This window comes from Pelobates fuscus, chromosome 5 (assembly GCF_036172605.1).
Source record: "Pelobates fuscus isolate aPelFus1 chromosome 5, aPelFus1.pri, whole genome shotgun sequence".
NCBI lineage: Eukaryota > Metazoa > Chordata > Amphibia > Anura > Pelobatidae > Pelobates > Pelobates fuscus.
The window spans coordinates 328,603,657-328,627,633 of NC_086321.1; the positions used below are offsets into that span (position 1 = coordinate 328,603,657).

The 23,977-nt window shown below is 44.4% G+C and overlaps 2 protein-coding genes across 8 annotated transcripts in view; one reads left to right on the plus strand and one right to left on the minus strand.

The window, feature by feature from the left end:
* SGK2 (serum/glucocorticoid regulated kinase 2) overlaps nt 1-23,977 on the plus strand; it is a 538,190-nt gene that overhangs the window by 69,364 nt on the left and 444,849 nt on the right. The window lies entirely within an intron of this gene.
* EPB41L1 (erythrocyte membrane protein band 4.1 like 1) overlaps nt 1-23,977 on the minus strand; it is a 182,480-nt gene that overhangs the window by 24,036 nt on the left and 134,467 nt on the right. For 5 of the 7 annotated variants that reach the window (XM_063455685.1, XM_063455683.1, XM_063455687.1 and 2 more), the window contains 4 exons: nt 23,518-23,693; nt 22,688-22,821; nt 21,173-21,205; nt 18,930-19,088 (listed from right to left, as the gene is read on the minus strand). In XM_063455685.1, coding sequence (XP_063311755.1) covers nt 18,930-19,088; nt 21,173-21,205; nt 22,688-22,821; nt 23,518-23,693 — 502 coding nt within the window. The remainder of the gene's footprint in view (nt 1-18,929; nt 19,089-21,172; nt 21,206-22,687; nt 22,822-23,517; nt 23,694-23,977) is intronic. The other 2 variants (XM_063455686.1, XM_063455688.1) reach the window with 1 other exon arrangement.

Consider the following 23,977-nt stretch of genomic DNA (forward strand, 5'->3'; position numbering starts at 1 on the left):
ACTCTTCCCCTTACACACGCCGGCACAGATACATAGACACAGAACATGCCATACTCTGCCCCTTACACACGCCAGTACAGATACATAGACACAGAACATGCCATACTCTGCCCTTTACACAAGCTGGCACATTATGGCACAGATACATAGACACAGAACATGCCATTCTCTGCCTCTTACAAACGCTGGCACATTATGGCACAGATACATAGACACAGAACATGCCATACTCTTCCCCTTACACACGCTGGCACGGATACATAGACACAGAACATGCCATACTCTGTCCCTTACACATGCTGGCACATTATGGCACAGATACATAGACACAGAACATGCCATACTCTGTCCCTTAAACACAATTGCCCTTTATGGCACAGATACATAGGCACAGAACATGCCATACTCTGCCCCTTACACACGCCGGCAGAGATACATAGACACAGAACATGCCATAATCTGCCCTTTACACACGCTGGCACATTATGGCACAGATACATAGACACAGAACATGCCATACTCTGTCCCTTACACACGTTGGCACATTATGGAACAGCTACATAGACACAGAACATGCCATACTCTGCCCCTTACACACGCTGACACATTATGGCACAGATACATAGACACAGAACATGCCATACTCAGTCCCTTACACACGCTGACACATTATGGCACAGATACATAGACACAGAACATGCCATACTCTGCCCCTAACACACGCCGGCACAATATGGCACAGATACATAGACAAAGAACATGCCATACTCTGCCCCTTACACACCCTGGCACATTATGGCACAGATACATAGACACAGAACTTGCCATACTCTGCCCCTTACACACGCTGGCATATTATGGCAGAGATACATAGACACAGAACATGCCATACTCTGTCCCTTACACAAGCTGGCACATTATGGCACAGATACATAGACACAGAACATGCCATACTCTGCCCCTTACACACGCTGGCACATTATGGCACAGATACATAGACACAGAACATTCCATACTCTGCCCCTTACACACGCTGGCACATTATGGCACAGATACATAGACACAGAACATGCCATACTCTGCCCCTTACACACGCCGGCACAGATACATAGACACAGAACATGCCATACTCTGCCCTTTACACAAGCTGGCACATTATGGCACAGATACATAGACACAGAACATGCCATACTCTGCCTCTTACACACGCTGGCACATTATGGCACAGATACATAGACACAGAACATGCCATACTCTGCCCCTTACACACGCCGGCACAGATACATAGACACAGAACATGCCATACTCTGCCCTTTACACAAGCTGGCACATTATGGCACAGATACATAGACACAGAACATGCCATACTCTGCCTCTTACACACGCTGGCACATTATGGCACAGATACATAGACACAGAACATGCCATTCTCTGCCTCTTACACACGCTGGCACATTATGGCACAGATACATAGACACAGAACATGCCATACTCTGCCCCTTAAACAAGCCGGCACAGATACATAGACACAGAACATGCCATACTCTGCCCTTTACACAAGCTGGCACATTATGGCACAGATACATAGACACAGAAACTACCATACTCTGTCCCTTACACACGTTGGCACATTATGGCACAGATACATAGACACAGAACATGCCATACTCTGTCCCTTAAACACAATTGCACTTTATGGCACAGATACATAGACACAGAACATGCCATTCTCTGCCTCTTACACACGCTGGCACATTATGGCACAGATACATAGACACATAACATGCCATACTCTGCCCATTACACACGCCGGCAGAGAAACATAGACACAGAACATGCCATACTCTGCCCTTTACACACGCTGGCACATTATGGCACAGATACATAGACACAAAACATGCCATACTCTGTCCCTTACACACGTTGGCACATTATGGCACAGATACATAGACACAGAACATTCCATACTCTGCCCCTTACACACGCTAGCACATTATGGCACAGATACATAGACACAGAACATTCCATACTCTGCCCCTTACACACGCTGGCACATTATGGCACAGATACATAGACACAGAACATGCCATACTCTGCCCCTTACACACGCCGGCACAGATACATAGACACAGAACATGCCATACTCTGCCCTTTACACACGCTGGCACATTATGGCACAGATACATAGACACAGAACATGCAATACTCTGTCCCTTACACACGTTGGCACATTATGGCACAGATACATAGACACAGAACATGCCATACTCTGCCCCTTAAAGACGCTGGCACATTATGACACAGATACATAGACACAGAACATGCCATACTCTGTCCCTTACACACGCTGACACATTATGGCACAGATAAATAGACACAGAACATGCCATACTCTGCCCCTAACACACGCTGGCACATTATGGAACAGATACATAGACAAAGAACATGCCATACTCTGCCCCTTACACACCCTGGCACATTATGGCACAGATACATAGACACAGAACTTGCCATGCTCTGCCCCTTACACACGCTGGCACATTATGATAGAGATACATAGACACAGAACATGCAATACTCTGTCCCTTACACAAGCTGGCACATTATGGCACAGATACATAGGCACAGAACATGCCATACTATGCCCCTTACACACGCTGGCACATTATGGCACAGATACATAGACACAGAACATGCCATACTCTGCCCTTTACACACGCTGGCACATTATGGCACAGATACATAGACACAGAACATGCCATACTCTGCTCCTTCCACAAGTTGGCACATTATGGCACAGATACATAGACACAGAACATGCCATATTCTGTCCCTTAAACACAATGGCACATTATGGCACAGATGCATAGACACAGAACATGCCATACTCTGTCCCTTACACGCTGGCACATTATGGCACAGATACATAGACACAGAACATGCCATACTCTGCCCCTTACACACGCTGGCACATTATGGCACAGATACATAGACACAGAATATGCAATTTTCTGACCTTTATACACGCTGGCACATTATGGCACAGATACATAGACACAGAGCATGCCATACTCTGTCCTTTAAACACAATTGCACTTTATGGCAGAGATACATAGACACAGAACATGCCATACTCTGCCCCTTACACACGCCGGCAGAGATACATAGACACAGAGCATGCCATACTCTGTCCTTTAAACACAATTGCACTTTATGGCAGAGATACATAGACACAGAACATGCCATACTCTGCCCTTTACACAAGCTGGCACATTATGGCACAGATACATAGACACAGAACATGCCATACTCTGCCCCTTACACACGCTGACACATTATGGCCGAGATACATAGACACAGAACATGCCATACTCTGCCCTTTACACAAGCTGGCACATTATGGCACAGATACATAGACACAGAACATGCCATACTCTGCCCCTTACACACGCTGACACATTATGGCCGAGATACATAGACACAGAACATGCCATACTCTGCCCTTTACACAAGCTGTCACATTATGGCACAGATACATAGACTCAGAACATGCCATACCCTTCCCCTTACACACGCCAGCACAGATACATAGAAACAGAACATGCCATACTCTGCCCTTTACACAAGCTGGCACATTATGGCACAGATACATAGACACAGAACATGCCATTCTCTGCCTCTTACACACGCTGGCACATTATGGCACAGATACATAGACACAGAACATGCCATACTCTGCCCCTTACACACGCCGGCAGAGATACATAGACACAGAACATGCCATACTCTGCCCTTTACACACGCTGGCACATTATGGTGATACCGGAGAAACTGACGGAAGCCAAGCACAGAGAAGTGGACACAGGTTTCTTCAGGAAGGAAGAGATTCTTTATTCGATTCACCGACTAATGTCACCAAAATACAACAAGATCTGAGCCCAGAACTGACTGTGTAAATGCATGATATAGACCTATAGCTCCTCCTATAGTTAACTCTACCCACATATACTCTTTACCAAATCAGCTGAACAAAGCCTAACTTCCCTTACCTGTTAGACCACATGGCTCACCCAGAACAATGGAGGAGGGGAAGTGTTTTCAGTTTCTGCATTCCTGCACTTGCTCAGTACACTGTTGATTGTATATTAGCTACGTGTAACTGACTGACATATGCCACGTGGAAATCTCGGCCTACTAAATTTAATTTCTACCGAGCTTCCACCACATTGGCACAGATACATAGACACAGAACATGCCATACTCTGTCCCTTACACACGTTGGCACATTATGGCACAGATACATAGACACAGAATATGCCATTCTCTGCCCCTTACACACGCTGGCACATTATCGCACAGATACATAGACACAGAACATGCCATACTCTGCCCCTTACACACGCCAGTACAGATACATAGACACAGAACATGCCATACTCTGCCCCTTAAACACGCTGGCACATTATGGCACAGATACATAGACACAGAACATGCCATACTCTGCCCCTTACAAACGCCGGCACAGATACATAGACACAGAACATGCCATACTCTGTCCCTTACACAAGCTGGCACATTATGGCACCGATACATAGGCACAGAACATGCCATACTATGCCCCTTACACACGTTGGCACATTATGGCACAGATACATAGACACAGAACATGCCATACTCTGCCCCTTAAACACGCTGGCACATTATGGCACAGATACATAGACACAGAACATGCCATACTCTGCCCCTTACACACGCCGGCACAGATACATAGACACAGAACATGCCGTACTCTGCCCTTTACACAAGCTGGCACATTATGGCACAGATACATAGACACAGAACATGCCATACTCTGACCCTTACACGCTGGCACATTATGGCACCGATACATAGACAAAGAACATGCCATACTCTGACCCTTACACGCTGGCACATTATGGCACAGATACATAGACACAGAACATGCCATTCTCTGCCTCTTACACACGCTGGCACATTATGGCACAGATACATAGACTCAGAACATGCCATACTCTTCCCCTTACACACGCCGGCACAGATACATAGACACAGAACATGCCATACTCTGCCCTTTACACAAGCTGGCACATTATGGCACAGATACATAGACACAGAACATGCCATACTCTGTCCCTTACACACGCTGGCACATTATGGCACAGATACATAGACACAGAACATGCCATACTCTGCCCCTTACACACGCCGGCAGAGATACATAGACACAGAACATGCCATACTCTGCCCTTTACACACGCTGGCACATTATGGTGATACCGGAGAAACTGACGGAAGCCAAGCACAGAGAAGTGGACACAGGTTTCTTCAGGAAGGAAGAGATTCTTTATTCGATTCACCGACCGGGACTCAGAGGGACTAATGTCACCAAAATACAACAAGATCTGAGCCCAGAACTGACTGTGTAAATGCATGATATAGACCTATAGCTCCTCCTATAGTTAACTCTACCCACATATACTCTTTACCCAATCAGCTGAACAAAGCCTAACTTCCCTTACCTGTTAGACCACATGGCTCACCCAGAACAATGGAGGAGGGGAAGTGTTTTCAGTTTCTGCATTCCTGCACTTGATCAGTACACTGTTGATTGTATCTTAGCTACGTGTAACTGACTAACTGACATATGCCACGTGGAAATCTCGGCCTACTAAATTTAATTTCTCCCGAGCTTCCACCACATTGGCACAGATACATAGACACAGAACATGCCATACTCTGTCCCTTACACATGTTGGCACATTATGGCACAGATACATAGACACAGAACATGCCATACTCTGCCCCTTACACACGCTGGCACAATATGGCACAGATACATAGACACAGAACATGCCATACTCTGCCCCTTACACACGCCAGTACAGATACATAGACACAGAACATGCCATACTCTGCCCTTTACACAAGCTGGCACATTATGGCACAGATACATAGACACAGAACATGCCATACTCTGTCTCTTACACGCTGGCACATTATGGCACAGATACATAGACACAGAACATGCCATACTCTACCCCTTACACACGCCGGCACAGATACATAGACACAGAACATGCCATACTCTGCCCTTTACACAAGCTGGCACATTATGGCACAGATACATAGACACAGAACATGCCATACTCTGTCCCTTACACATGCTGGCACATTATGGCACAGATACATAGACACAGAACATGCCATACTCTGTCCCTTAAACACAATTGCACTTTATGGCACAGATACATAGACACAGAACATGCCATTCTCTGCCTCTTACACACGCTGGCACATTATGGCACAGATACATAGACACAGAACATGTCATACTCTGCCCCTTACACACGCCGGCAGAGATACATAGACACAGAACATGCCATACTCTGCCCTTTACACACGTTGGCACATTATGGCACAGATACATAGACACAGAACATGCCATACGCTGCCCCTTACACACGCTGGCACATTATGGCACAGATACATAGACACAGAACATTCCATACTCTGCCCCTTACACACGCTGGCACATTATGGCACAGATACATAGACACAGAACATGCCATACTCTGCCCCTTACACACGCCGGCACAGATACATAGACACAGAACATGCCATACTCTGCCCCTTACACACGCCGGCACAGATACATAGACACAGAACATGCCATTCTCTGCCTCTTACACACGCTGGCACATTATGGCACAGATACATAGACACAGAACATGCCATACTCTGCCCCTTACACACGCCGGCACAGATACATAGACACAGAACATGCCATACTCTGCCCTTTACACAAGCTGGCACATTATGGCACAGATATATAGACACAGAACATGCCATACTCTGTCCCTTACATGCTGGCACATTATGGCACAGATACATAGACACAGAACATGCCATTCTCTGCCTCTTACACACGTTGGCACATTATGGCACAGATACATAGACACAGAACATGCCATACTCTGCCCCTTACACACGCTGGCACATTATGACACAGATACATAGACACAGAACATTCCATACTCTGCCCCTTACACACGCTGGCACATTATGGCACAGATACATAGACAAAGAACATGCCATACTCTGCCCCTTACACACCCTGGCACATTATGGCACAGATACATAGACACAGAACTTGCCATACTCTGCCCCTTACACACGCTGGCACATTATGGCAGAGATACATAGACACAGAACATGCAATACTCTGTCCCTTACACAAGCTGGCACATTATGGCACAGATACATAGGCACAGAACATGCCATACTATGCCCCTTACACATGCTGGCACATTATGGCACAGATACATAGACACAGAACATGCCATACTCTGCCCTTTACACACGCTGGCACATTATGGCACAGATACATAGACACAGAACATGCCATACTCTGCCCCTTAAACACAATAGCACATTATGGCACAGATGCATAGACACAGAACATGCCATACTCTGTCCCTTACACGCTGGCACATTATGGCACAGATACATAGACACAGAACATGCCATACTCTGCCCCTTACACACGCTGGCACATTATGGCACAGATACATAGACACAGAACATGCCATACTCTGCCCCTTACACACGCTGGCACATTATGGCACAGATACATAGACACAGAATATGCCATTTTCTGACCTTTATACACGCTGGCACATTATGGCACAGATACATAGACACAGAACATGCCATACTCTTTCTCTTACACACGCTGGCACATTATGGCACAGATACATAGACACGGAACATGCCATACTCTGCCTCTTACACACGCCGGCAGAGATACATAGACACAGAACATGCCATACTCTGTCCCTTACACACGTTGGCACATTATGGCACAGCTACATAGACACAGAACATGCCATACTCTGCCCCTTAAACATGCTGGCACATTATGGCACAGATACATAGACACAGAACATGCCATACTCAGTCCCTTACACACGCTGACACATTATGGCACAGATACATAGACAAAGAACATGCCATACTCTGCCCCTTACACACCCTGGCACATTATGGCACAGATACATAGACAAAGAACTTGCCATACTCTGCCCCTTACACACGCTGGCACATTATGGCAGAGATACATAGACACAGAACATGCCATACTCTGTCCCTTATACAAGCTGGCACATTATGGCACAGATACATAGGCACGGAACATGCCATACTATGCCCCTTACACACGCTGGTACATTATGGCACAGATACATAGACACAGAACATGCCATACTCTGCCCTTTACACACGCTGGCACATTATGGCACAGATACATAGACACAGAACATGCCATACTCTGCCCCTTCCCCAAGTTGGCACATTATGGCACAGATACATAGACACAGAACATGCCATACTCAGTCCCTTACACACCCTGGCACATTATGGCACAGATACATAGACAAAGAACATGCCATACTCTGCCCCTTACACACCCTGGCACATTATGGCACAGATACATAGACAAAGAACTTGCCATACTCTGCCCCTTACACACGCTGGCACATTATGGCAGAGATACATAGACACAGAACATGCCATACTCTGTCCCTTACACAAGCTGGCACATTATGGCACAGATACATAGGCACGGAACATGCCATACTGTGCCCCTTACACACGCTGGCACATTATGGCACAGATACATAGACACAGAACATGCCATACTCTGCCCTTTACACACGCTGGCACATTATGGCACAGATACATAGACACAGAACATGCCATACTCTGCTCCTTCCACAAGTTGGCACATTATGGCACAGATACATAGACACAGAACATGCCATACTCTGTCTCTTACACGCTGGCACATTATGGCACAGATACATAGACACAGAACATGCCATACTCTGCCCCTTACACACGCTGGAACATTATGGCACAGATACATAGAAACAGAATATGCCGTTTTCTGACCTTTATACACGCTGGCACATTATGGCACAGATACATAGACACAGAATATGCCATTTTCTGACCTTTATACACGCTGGCACATTATGGCACAGATACATAGACACAGAGCATGCCATACTCTGTCCTTTAAACACAATTGCACTTTATGGCAGAGATACATAGACACAGAACATGCCATACTCTGCCCCTTACACACGCCGGCAGAGATACATAGACACAGAACATGCCATACTCTGCCCCTTACACACGCTGACACATTATGGCACAGATACATAGACACAGAACATGCCATACTCTGTCCCTTACACACGTTGGCACATTATGGCACAGCTACATAGACACAGAACATGCCATACTCTGCCCCTTACACACGCTGGCACATTATGGCACAGATACATAGACACAGAACATGCCATACTCTGCCCCTAACACACGCCGGTACAATATGGCACAGAGACATAGACAAAGAACATGCCTTACTCTGCCCCTTACACACGCTGACACATTATGGCACAGATACATAGACACAGAACATGCCATACTCTGTCCCTTACACACGTTGGCACATTATGGCACAGCTACATAGACACAGAACATGCCATACTCTGCCCCTTACACACGCTGGCACATTATGGCACAGATACATAGACACAGAACATGCCATACTCTGCCCCTAACACACGCCGGTACAATATGGCACAGATACATAGACAAAGAACATGCCATACTCTGCCCCTTACACACGCTGGCATATTATGGCAGAGATACATAGACACAGAACATGCCATACTCTGTCCCTTACACAAGCTGGCACATTATGGCACAGATACATAGGCACAGAACATGCCATACTATGCCCCTTACACACATTGGCACATTATGGCACAGATACATAGACACAGAACATGCCATACTCTGCCCCTTAAACACGCTGGCACATTATGGCACAGATACATAGACACAGAACATGCCATACTCTGCCCCTTACACACGCCGGCACAGATACATAGACACAGAACATGCCATACTCTGCCCTTTACACAAGCTGGCACATTATGGCACAGATACATAGACACAGAACATGCCATACTCTGTCCCTTACACGCTGGCACATTATGGCACAGATACATAGACACAGAACATGCCATACTATGCCCCTTACACACGCTGGCACATTATGGCACAGATACGTAGACACAGAACATGCCATACTCTTCCCCTTACACACGCCGGCACAGATACATAGACACAGAACATGCCATACTCTGCCCTTTACACAAGCTGGCACATTATGGCCGAGATACATAGACACAGAACATGCCATACTCTGCCCTTTACACAAGCTGGCACATTATGGCACAGATACATAGACACAGAACATGCCATTCTCTGCCTCTTACACACGCTGGCACATTATGGCACAGATACATAGACACAGAACATGCCATACCCTTCCCCTTACACACGCCAGCACAGATACATAGACACAGAACATGCCATACTCTGCCCTTTACACAAGCTGGCACATTATGGCACAGATACATAGACACAGAACATGCCATACTCTGTCCCTTACACACGCTGGCACATTATGGCACAGATACATAGACACAGAACATGCCATACTCTGCCCCTTACACACGCCGGCAGAGATACATAGACACAGAACATGCCATACTCTGCCCTTTACACACGCTGGCACATTATGGTGATACCGGAGAAACTGACGGAAGCCAAGCACAGAGAAGTGGACACAGGTTTCTTCAGGAAGGAAGAGATTCTTTATTCGATTCACCGACTAATGTCACCAAAATACAACAAGATCTGAGCCCAGAACTGACTGTGTAAATGCATGATATAGACCTATAGCTCCTCCTATAGTTAACTCTACCCACATATACTCTTTACCAAATCAGCTGAACAAAGCCTAACTTCCCTTACCTGTTAGACCACATGGCTCACCCAGAACAATGGAGGAGGGGAAGTGTTTTCAGTTTCTGCATTCCTGCACTTGCTCAGTACACTGTTGATTGTATCATAGCTACGTGTAACTGACTGACATATGCCACGTGGAAATCTCGGCCTACTAAATTTAATTTCTACCGAGCTTCCACCACATTGGCACAGATACATAGACACAGAACATGCCATACTCTGTCCCTTACACACGTTGGCACATTATGGCACAGATACATAGACACAGAATATGCCATACTCTGCCCCTTACACACACCAGTACAGATACATAGACACAGAACATGCCATACTCTGCCCCTTAAACACGCTGGCACATTATGGCACAGATACATAGACACAGAACATTCCATACTCTGTCCCTTACACAAGCTGGCACATTATGGCACCGATACATAGGCACAGAACATGCCATACTATGCCCCTTACACACGTTGGCACATTATGGCACAGATACATAGACACAGAACATGCCATACTCTGCCCCTTAAACACGCTGGCACATTATGGCACAGATACATAGACACAGAACATGCCATACTCTGCCCCTTACACACGCCGGCACAGATACATAGACACAGAACATGCCATACTCTAACCCTTACACGCTGGCACATTATGGCACAGATACATAGACACAGAACATGCCATACTCTGACCCTTACACGCTGGCACATTATGGCACAGATACATAGACACAGAACATGCCATTCTCTGCCTCTTACACACGCTGGCACATTATGGCACAGATACATAGACTCAGAACATGCCATACTCTTCCCCTTACACACGCCGGCACAGATACATAGACACAGAACATGCCATACTCTGCCCTTTACACCAGCTGGCACATTATGGCACAGATACATAGACACAGAACATGCCATACTCTGTCCCTTACACACGCTGGCACATTATGGCACAGATACATAGACACAGAACATGCCATACTCTGCCCCTTACACACGCCGGCAGAGATACATAGACACAGAACATGTCATACTCTGCCCTTTACACACGCTGGCACATTATGGTGATACCGGAGAAACTGACGGAAGCCAAGCACAGAGAAGTGGACACAGGTTTCTTCAGGAAGGAAGAGATTCTTTATTCGATTCACCGACCGGGACTCAGAGGGACTAATGTCACCAAAATACAACAAGATCTGAGCCCAGAACTGACTGTGTAAATGCATGATATAGACCTATAGCTCCTCCTATAGTTAACTCTACCCACATATACTCTTTACCCAATCAGCTGAACAAAGCCTAACTTCCCTTACCTGTTAGACCACATGGCTCACCCAGAACAATGGAGGAGGGGAAGTGTTTTCAGTTTCTGCATTCCTGCACTTGATCAGTACACTGTTGATTGTATCTTAGCTACATGTAACTGACTAACTGACATATGCCACGTGGAAATCTCGGCCTACTAAATTTAATTTCTCCCGAGCTTCCACCACATTGGCACAGATACATAGACACAGAACATGCCATACTCTGTCCCTTACACATGTTGGCACATTATGGCACAGATACATAGACACAGAACATGCCATACTCTGCCCCTTACACACGCTGGCACAATATGGCACAGATACATAGACACAGAACATGCCATACTCTGCCCCTTACACACGCCAGTACAGATACATAGACACAGAACATGCCATACTCTGCCCTTTACACAAGCTGGCACATTATGGCACAGATACATAGACACAGAACATGCCATACTCTGTCTCTTACACGCTGGCACATTATGGCACAGATACATAGACACAGAACATGCCTTCTCTGCCTCTTACACACGCTGTCACATTATGGCACAGATACATAGACACAGAACATGCCATACTCTTCCCCTTACACACGCCGGCACAGATACATAGACAAAGAACATGCCACACTCTGCCCCTTACACACGCTGGCACATTATGGCAGAGATACATAGACACAGAACATGCAATACTCTGTCCCTTACACAAGCTGGCACATTATGGCACAGATACATAGACACAGAACATGCCATACTCTGTCCCTTACACATGCTGGCACATTATGGCACAGATACATAGACACAGAACATGCCATACTCTGTCCCTTAAACACAATTGCACTTTATGGCACAGATACATAAACACAGAACATGCCATTCTCTGCCTCTTACACACGCTGGCACATTATGGCACAGATACATAGACACAGAACATGCCATACTCTGCCCCTTACACACGCCGGCAGAGATACATAGACACAGAACATGCCATACTCTGCCCTTTACACACGCTGGCACATTATGGCACAGATAAATAGACACAGAACATGCCATACTCTGTCCCTTACACACGTTGGCACATTATGGCACAGATACATAGACACAGAACATGCCATACTCTGCCCCTTACACACGCTGGCACATTATGGCACAGATACATAGACACAGAACATTCCATACTCTGCCCCTTACACACGCTGGCACATTATGGCACAGATACATAGACACAGAACATGCCATACTCTGCCCCTTACACACGCCGGCACAGATACATAGACACAGAACATGCCATACTCTGCCCTTTACACAAGCTGGCACATTATGGCACAGATATATAGACACAGAACATGCCATACTCTGTCCCTTACATGCTGGCACATTATGGCACAGATACATAGACACAGAACATGCCATTCTCTGCCTCTTACACACGCTGGCACATTATGGCACAGATACATAGACACAGAACATGCCATACTCTGCCCCTTACACACGCCGGCACAGATACATAGACACAGAACATGCCATACTCTGCCCTTTACACAAGCTGGCACATTATGGCACAGATATATAGACACAGAACATGCCATACTCTGTCCCTTACATGCTGGCACATTATGGCACAGATACATAGACACAGAACATGCCATTCTCTGCCTCTTACACACGTTGGCACATTATGGCACAGATACATAGACACAGAACATGCCATACTCTGCCCCTTACACACGCTGGCACATTATGACACAGATACATAGACACAGAACATTCCATACTCTGCCCCTTACACACGCTGGCACATTATGGCACAGATACATAGACAAAGAACATGCCATACTCTGCCACTTACACACGCTGGCACATTATGACACAGATACATAGACACAGAACTTGCCATACTCTGCCCCTTACACACGCTGGCACATTATGGCAGAGATACATAGACACAGAACATGCAATACTCTGTCCCTTACACAAGCTGGCACATTATGGCACAGATACATAGGCACAGAACATGCCATACTATGCCCCTTACACATGCTGGCACATTATGGCACAGATACATAGACACAGAACATGCCATACTCTGCCCTTTACACACGCTGGCACATTATGGCACAGATACATAGACACAGAACATGCCATACTCTGCCCCTTCCACAAGTTGGCACATTATGGCACAGATACATAGACACAGACCATGCCATATTCTGTCCCTTAAACACAATGGCACATTATGGCACAGATACATAGACACAGAACATGCCATATTCTGTCCCTTAAACACAATGGCACATTATGGCACAGATGCATAGACACAGAACATGCCATACTCTGTCCCTTACACGCTGGCACATTATGGCACAGATACATAGACACAGAACATGCCATACTCTGCCCCTTACACACGCTGGCACATTATGGCACAGATACATAGACACAGAACATGCCATACTCTGCCCCTTACACACGCTGGCACATTATGGCACAGATACATAGACACAGAATATGCCATTTTCTGACCTTTACACACGCTGGCACATTATGGCACAGATACATAGACACGGAACATGCCATACTCTGCCTCTTACACACGCCGGCAGAGATACATAGACACAGAACATGCCATACTCTGTCCCTTACACACGTTGGCACATTATGGCACAGATACATAGACACAGAACATGCCATACTCAGTCCCTTACACACGCTGACACATTATGGCACAGATACATAGACAAAGAACATGCCATACTCTGCCCCTTACACACCCTGGCACATTATGGCACAGATACATAGACAAAGAACTTGCCATACTCTGCCCCTTACACACGCTGGCACATTATGGCACAGATACATAGACACAGAACATGCCATACTCTGCCCCTTACACACGCCGGCACAGATACATAGACACAGAACATGCCATACTCTGCCCTTTACACAAGCTGGCACATTATGGCACAGATATATAGACACAGAACATGCCATACTCTGTCCCTTACATGCTGGCACATTATGGCACAGATACATAGACACAGAACATGCCATTCTCTGCCTCTTACACACGCTGGCACATTATGGCACAGATACATAGACACAGAACATGCCATACTCTGCCCCTTACACACGCCGGCACAGATACATAGACACAGAACATGCCATACTCTGCCCTTTACACAAGCTGGCACATTATGGCACAGATATATAGACACAGAACATGCCATACTCTGTCCCTTACATGCTGGCACATTATGGCACAGATACATAGACACAGAACATGCCATTCTCTGCCTCTTACACACGTTGGCACATTATGGCACAGATACATAGACACAGAACATGCCATACTCTGCCCCTTACACACGCTGGCACATTATGACACAGATACATAGACACAGAACATTCCATACTCTGCCCCTTACACACGCTGGCACATTATGGCACAGATACATAGACAAAGAACATGCCATACTCTGCCACTTACACACGCTGGCACATTATGACACAGATACATAGACACAGAACTTGCCATACTCTGCCCCTTACACACGCTGGCACATTATGGCAGAGATACATAGACACAGAACATGCAATACTCTGTCCCTTACACAAGCTGGCACATTATGGCACAGATACATAGGCACAGAACATGCCATACTATGCCCCTTACACATGCTGGCACATTATGGCACAGATACATAGACACAGAACATGCCATACTCTGCCCTTTACACACGCTGGCACATTATGGCACAGATACATAGACACAGAACATGCCATACTCTGCCCCTTCCACAAGTTGGCACATTATGGCACAGATACATAGACACAGACCATGCCATATTCTGTCCCTTAAACACAATGGCACATTATGGCACAGATACATAGACACAGAACATGCCATATTCTGTCCCTTAAACACAATGGCACATTATGGCACAGATGCATAGACACAGAACATGCCATACTCTGTCCCTTACACGCTGGCACATTATGGCACAGATACATAGACACAGAACATGCCATACTCTGCCCCTTACACACGCTGGCACATTATGGCACAGATACATAGACACAGAACATGCCATACTCTGCCCCTTACACACACTGGCACATTATGGCACAGATACATAGACACAGAATATGCCATTTTCTGACCTTTACACACGCTGGCACATTATGGCACAGATACATAGACATGGAACATGCCATACTCTGCCTCTTACACACGCCGGCTGAGATACATAGACACAGAACATGCCATACTCTGTCCCTTACACACGTTGGCACATTATGGCACAGATACATAGACACAGAACATGCCATACTCAGTCCCTTACACACGCTGACACATTATGGCACAGATACATAGACAAAGAACATGCCATACTCTGCCCCTTACACACCCTGGCACATTATGGCACAGATACATAGACAAAGAACTTGCCATACTCTGCCCCTTACACACGCTGGCACATTATGGCAGAGATACATAGACACAGAACATGCCATACTCTGTCCCTTACACAAGCTGGCACATTATGGCACAGATACATAGGCACGGAACATGCCATACTATGCCCCTTACACATGCTGGCACATTATGGCAAAGATACATAGACACAGAACATGCCATACTCTGCCCTTTACACACGCTGGCACATTATGGCACAGATACATAGACACAGAACATGTCATACTCTGCCCCTTCCCCAAGTTGGCACATTATGGCACAGATACATAGACACAGAAAATGCCATATTCTGTCCCTTAAACACAATGGCACATTATGGCACAGATGCATAGACACAGAACATGCCATACTCTGTCCCTTACACGCTGGCACATTATGGCACAGATACATAGACACAGAACATGCCATACTCTGCCCCTTACACACGCTGGCACATTATGGCACAGATACATAGACACAGAACATGCCATACTCTGCCCCTTACACACGCTGGCACATTATGGCACAGATACATAGACACAGAACATGCCATACTCTGCCCTTTACACACGCTGGCACATTATGGCACAGATACATAGACACAGAACATGCCATACTCTCTCTTACACACGCTGGCACATTATGGCACAGATACATAGGTACAGGTATCCCTTTCACTTTGTCTCATTTCTGTGTACTCTCTTCCTGTGCAAAAGTCTGGCCATTCTAAGGCCTGGTAATACTCTACTGCCCTATTGTTTGTATTGAGCAAGACTGACCCAAGTTTTGCATGTTGGGGTCATAAATATCCTGCCTTTCTATAAAGGGTTAATTCTCTAAAGGGAATGCCGCAAGAAGTTAAAGGACCACTCTAGTGCCAGGAAAACATACTCGTTTTCCTGGCACTAGAGTACCCTGAGGGTGCCCCCACCCTCAGGGACCCCCTCCCGCCGGGCTCTGGAGAGAGGAAGGGGTTAAACTTACCTCTTTTTCCAGCGCCGGGCGGGGAGCTTTCCTCCTCCTCTCCATCTTGATCGCGACGTCATCGGCTGAATGCGCATGCGCGGCAGGAGCCGCGCTCGCATTCAGCCGGTCGCATAGGAAAGCATTTACAATGCTTTCCTATGGACGCTTGCGTGCTCTCACTGTGATTTTCACAGTGAGAAGCACGCAAGCGCCTCTAGCGGCTGTCAATGAGACAGCCACTAGAGGATTTGGAGGCTGGATTAACCCTCATTATAAACATAGCAGTTTCTCTGAAACTGCTATGTTTATAAAAAAAAAAAGGGTTAATCCTAGAGGTACCTGGCACCCAGACCACTTCATTAAGCTGAAGTCGTCTGGGTGCCTAGAGTGGTCCTTTAACAAAATGCTTGAAGATTTGGGATACAAATGCTAAGTAGACTGAACTGAAGATTGTTTTACTACATGGCTATTTGGGCTAACATTTTGACTATAACATGTGTATTTCACATGCACACACACAAACACAAACACATACATAAAAGGAAAACACAAAAATGGATAACAACTGCCTAGACTTAGGCAGCAAACACTGGATATAGGGGATGCCCTCAAACCCATAGACAGCATAAAATACAAAAAAAACAGGTTGCTCCAAAAGGTGTGAACAGATAGAATAATATATTAATAATATTACAAAATCCAAATATTCACAGTCCAGATATCACAATCCCGGCTGTTTCTGGATTCTTGGGGAATGTTGGTTCTTGGTGAAGGTGCTTGTAAATATATGTAGGGATATATGTGTATGTATATATTTGCTTCAAAAGTTATATCCATCAGTGGGGATTGTATCGCTGCAAGCAATTTTACTTAGAGCTAGTTTAAGCTCCATAACATGTGAGTACTACCTCATATACTACTGTTGTGAGCCCTATTTTTGTGCCAAAACAGTCTGCACTACTATTTGTAATTTGGTGTCTCACTACATATATTTACAAGCACCTTAACCAAGAACCAACATTCCCCAAGAATCCAGAAACAGTTGAGATCGCGATATTTGGATTGTGAATATTTGGACTTTTTAATATTATTATATTACTCTATCTGTTCACACCTTTTGGCACAGTCTGTTTTTTTGTGTTTTATACAAACACACACATGCCTTTAAAGTACCAATAGTCTGATGTAAATAACCTTACTAAGAATAACAGCAAATAAACAAATTGGATTATATTTGCTCACTACTGGAAGCGATGACGAAGCATTGCCAGTTAAACCCACTGACCTCTGGTTTGGGGGATGAGGAGGTAGGTGAGGAAGGAAGCCGTTTTTGACTTCCACGTTCTCTGTGAACCAGTTTGCTGTTTGGTTGTTTCAAAGTTCTCTTCAGTTCGTTGATACTGGCCTGGTGCTTCAACAGGACATCTTCCGACTTGTCCAGGAACTAAGGAAGAGATGTAATCATGGAGTCAGAGCCACATCTGCAATCCCTAAGATCCGATTTCTGACAGTGGAAGGGTTTCTGCTATTGCTAAAATGTGTTGAATCTTTCAGATCTCTCAGGGCTTGTGGACCTTACATCTTGTTAACATGCTAAGTGGGAGAAAGTGATGTGTTGGACATATATTGCTGAGTTCAGGGCAGATTGCTTAGCATAACTTGCTGAACATAATAGGGGTAAATAAGCAGATGTTGGAAACCCTGACATTTGAATGTAGTACATTCAGAGCAATGTTATCAAATTATTTGCAGTTTATAGTTTAAATATGAGATTGATTTGAACTTCTGGGGCTTTTTTGAAGAGCTATTCAGTAATAATATCCAAACCATGCCAAGAGAATCTGCACAGGTTTGTTTGTAAAACTGGTTATAAATTATATTTTATTCCTGGCCTATACAGGTAATAGTTCTCACTTCACCCATTGGCAAATTGCATGTGTACCTCACAGACACTATATGCTTAAAATAAAGCATCACATAAATGATCATCACTGGTTATTCCTAGAACTTTTCCCGATGTCTACCATTAGTCTATGAAGATAATGAAGGCATCACAAAGTAGCCACTGGAAGTAGCAGGGATGGAACAATTTGGGTGCTACTTTATCCCTGAAATAGGCAATCGTGAATTAAACAGCTTACTCTATAACTGTGAATGGAGGCCTACTACCGTTATGTCACAGCTTGAATGGTATTATTGGGTTATTAATGTGCCTGGGAACAGTTTATCTGTAAAGGACATGAATAATAATCACACTATTGTACATAACTATACTTTGGATAATTCAATTAGCACAGTGTCAGTACCTTTTACTGGCTGGTTATATTAATTTCATTCTAGAATATCAGGCTTATAAAATAAGCAATACAAACAGTGGATTAACCGTATTTACATTACTCAACTCACCAATTACCTAATGGTCTCTCCCCTTTTAAAAATGACCCATGTGTTAGTGTAGCATTTTGCTGATTTAGATTATAATTTTTTTTGTTATTAACTGTTCCCTAAGTGATGTCCCTTCCCAAGTCCCCGACCCAATATATAAAGTATTTGAGTTCCCTCAGTTTGAGTTTTACCATGGATTTGTTGTGCCTTCTGGCTATTAGGACCTCAATATACGTAGTGTTGCCAACTTATGTTATGTTGTGTGACATGAAGCTATAGTTACAGTGAAACAATCCAATAGCCATCATTCACTGGGGATGGAGTTGTCCACCATTAGCTGGGAGACCCAGGTGACACTGAAAGGTGTTCCTTGGTACCCAGGTATAACATAGATGTTCTGCATTTTCTTGTAGCTCGTTATGTAAATCAATTTCTTTACAATTAGATTACTGATGTGGCAGATGAGCAAGCAGGAGGCTTGTTATCTATTATTATTATTATTATTATTATTGCAATTTATATAGCGCCAACAGATTCCGTAGCACTTTACAATATTATGAGAGGGGGGGATTTAACTATAAATAGTACAATTACAAATAAACTTACAGGAACAATAGGTTGAAGAGGACCCTGCTCGTTCGAGCTTACATCTATGGTAAACTATTTGTGTACCGGGCAATACGCGGATTTTACTATTTATATTGTTTAGTTACATGGCTCGTAACACCATCCCTACAGGCAATGTCCAAATAAAATCTTTACTGGAATGTGCGTAAACCTTTTGGTTTGAGTGTTATGTCATCTATCAGCTGGGTAATACATCAAGGATAATCATCAATTTAGGATACTGGATCATTTAGGGCAGATTATTCTGACTAGTTGAGTAAACAGCGGGGCAGAGTGGCAGGAAAACAGGCAGGTAATGGCAGATGAATAACTGGGTTACTTGTTGGAAGCAGGGATAAGTAGGCAGGAAGGATACAGGATAATATGTAGGATAGGTTAATGGTTCTGTGGCAGGCACTGGGTCACATCCGTGGGTATTTGGGTAAGAAGTTGGATGCTGGGTTAAGTAGAGGGATCATAGGAGAGGTGGATGGGAGCCGGGAAGGTAAATGGATTTTGGTTTAAGTAGTTGGGTACCTCCTTGTGCCGGGGAGTGCTCTCTTGTTCCGACTGGTAGCGATAAGTAAGAAACAGAAGCAAGCGAGTGAGAGGGAGAAAATGCAGCACAGAAACACGGCTGTACACATGGGAGTTGAAAGCATGGACATACAGTAATGTATATAAACACATACACAAAAGACACCGAGCGGTAAGGTGTAAGCTAATATGGACCTTCAGAAGTTACTAGATTACAACTCCCAAAAAAACTCTTCTAGCTACAATGATAGCAAGGATCTATGCAGAGGATTATGGGAACTGTAGTTCAGTAACAGCTGGACGTGCACATTTGACTGTACTTCCAATGGAATAGTTGCCTCACAAAAAAATCAACAGGCACTGGGAAACACAAACAGACACATGTACAATGGTAAAAAAAGGAATTCACACAGCATGTGTTAGCATCTTTGGTTCTCAAGAGCCACCACTTAGCTAAAGCTAAGTACAGTTATACAGCCATTTACTGTTACCGAGGTAGAACTATGTTTAACTTTCCATATTCTGGTTTTACCTGAGAACAAAAACTGCTTTCACTTGCACTTGGGCAATGGTTGTACAAAAGGACACATGGTCTATATGCTTTATCTATGAATACAGGCATTAGAACATGCACACGTGGATACAAAGATATGCAATTATGCAGCCGGTATTCTAAACAGAGTGTACAGACACACGCACAGATACACACACACTGACCTTTCATCAAACCTTTGCAGATTTTAGAGTTCTACAATAATCAATTTTACTAAAGTGCATTCTTAACAAAGATCACGGTGCCCTAAATATGGTAAAGTTACTATGGCACTGAGAGATTCAGGAGATACAATGCTGTACATGCTGCTATGGGCAAATGTCCTTCAATTCAATCTGCAATGGAACTCTTGGAAAGATATCCACATTATGGACAACCCAAACATGGGCGTCCTTCAAGGCCTATAAGTAAATATCCTTCACTGGAATGTGTCTCCCTGTTCTAAAGTAGAGCTTCTCTGATTTGGTCCATACCTGATCAAATAACTAGTTTCTCCATAGGCATGCGTAGATTCAACTGGTGTCTCAGTTCTTCTGATAGAACGACCTGTGCGTATATGAAGGGTTCCTACATACTTTGGTTGTTTGAGGACCTAGGCTGAGAAACTCTGATGTATGTGTCCGGGAATTTGAAGAATGGCAGTAGATGAATACATTTTCAGAAGATGTGTAAAATCTACAAAGTGTAACTGGATTAATTATCTAATGCAGTGGTCCCCAGATAATTGACTCTTTAGTTTATAGAATGCTTTCACTGTTGATATAGATGGACATATTTTTCCCAAACTTCCCTACTTGTTTTCTGTTCATCAATCACACACACAATACACATATGCACATATTTAAAAGACACATACATTGTGCATGCAGATGCAAAACATGGGCACATTGTATTTATGCATTTGCAAACAGACTGGGGGACACTTACCAATAACGCCAGTGTGAAACCATGTGCTCGCTCACCTTTAGTTCCTTGATTTTGGTAGGTGTTGTCACCTCTTCTTCTTCGTCCTCCTCCCTCTCTCTTCGAGAACCTTCGTGATTTTTCTCTGGTGACGACTCATGGTTCTCATTCACAGCAGCATGTCGCGAGAATCCTGACAGTGAGAGATATAGTAAGAAAAGGAAGATACATTAATGCAGGTTGGTGGACAACTCATTCTGCCATTTTGTCAAGACCCCGCTTTGAGAGTAATATCTCACATCCCTGGGTGGTAGGACAAACAAAGAACCTAAACACCTAGAGCTGTGTTCCGCACTAATACACAGTAACTTGTTCAAAGTACCGTCGTCAGCATAACAACGTAGGAGCATTGCCCCAAAACTCATGATTAAATACATAAACATTGTAGACAAAGGTGGGGAAAGGATATAATAGGGAAGATAAGACACAGGAAAAACAATTGAAACTGTAATAAATATCTATTTTCTCAAAGCTATTTCAGTGGTCTTGGATGTATAGAGATTTATGCATTTATGCATGTCATGTTATAAAAGTGGTGCAAATATGGAATAAAGGTGGTGTCATCAACGCAATGTACCTGATGGTACCATAGGTTTCCATGTTGACTGCCCCGCTTTTACCACTTTAGACCACATTTTAGAACAGGATATATTTTCTACATAACCCCCATAGTGCTCAATGAATACTTTAAAGTTGTACCACACACATACTGATCAAACAAATATGGTGGCATAAAATGCCAAGCTCCAAACATTTCAGACAAGTTAAACTGACAAACATTATCCAGCCAACACACACTGTCACACAATTACCTATGCCCCTTACATACCTCCTTCGTGGCTCTGGGACAGCGTGTATCGTTTGCTGGCAGAGCGTTTAAAGTTGGGAGCCGGCCGGTCTATTAGGGCACTTGCCTGCTGTGTTTGTGCCTGCGTACGACCACTGTACCGAAATTTGGAACCCATCACTAGAAAACCCTTTGGGGCAGGCTCTGGCGAGACAAGCCTTTAGGTAGAAAAGACAGTGAAGATACTCAAATAGTTAATCTGAAATTGACTTCTATACACATTCTTTGCATTTTCTATTCTATCTAAACTGATAGCAAATTCAAACTGTCTTTAACTCATCCTTTTCTATGACATCAGCTAGTAATTATATATTTACGCACAAATAAACCTCACCGCTTTCACTACACCTCTGTGCTGATTCTATTCTATTTAGATCTCCAGCCTGACGCCTCATTATAATTATAATGATTCTCAATATAGCTCTATTGCTGCATAATGACT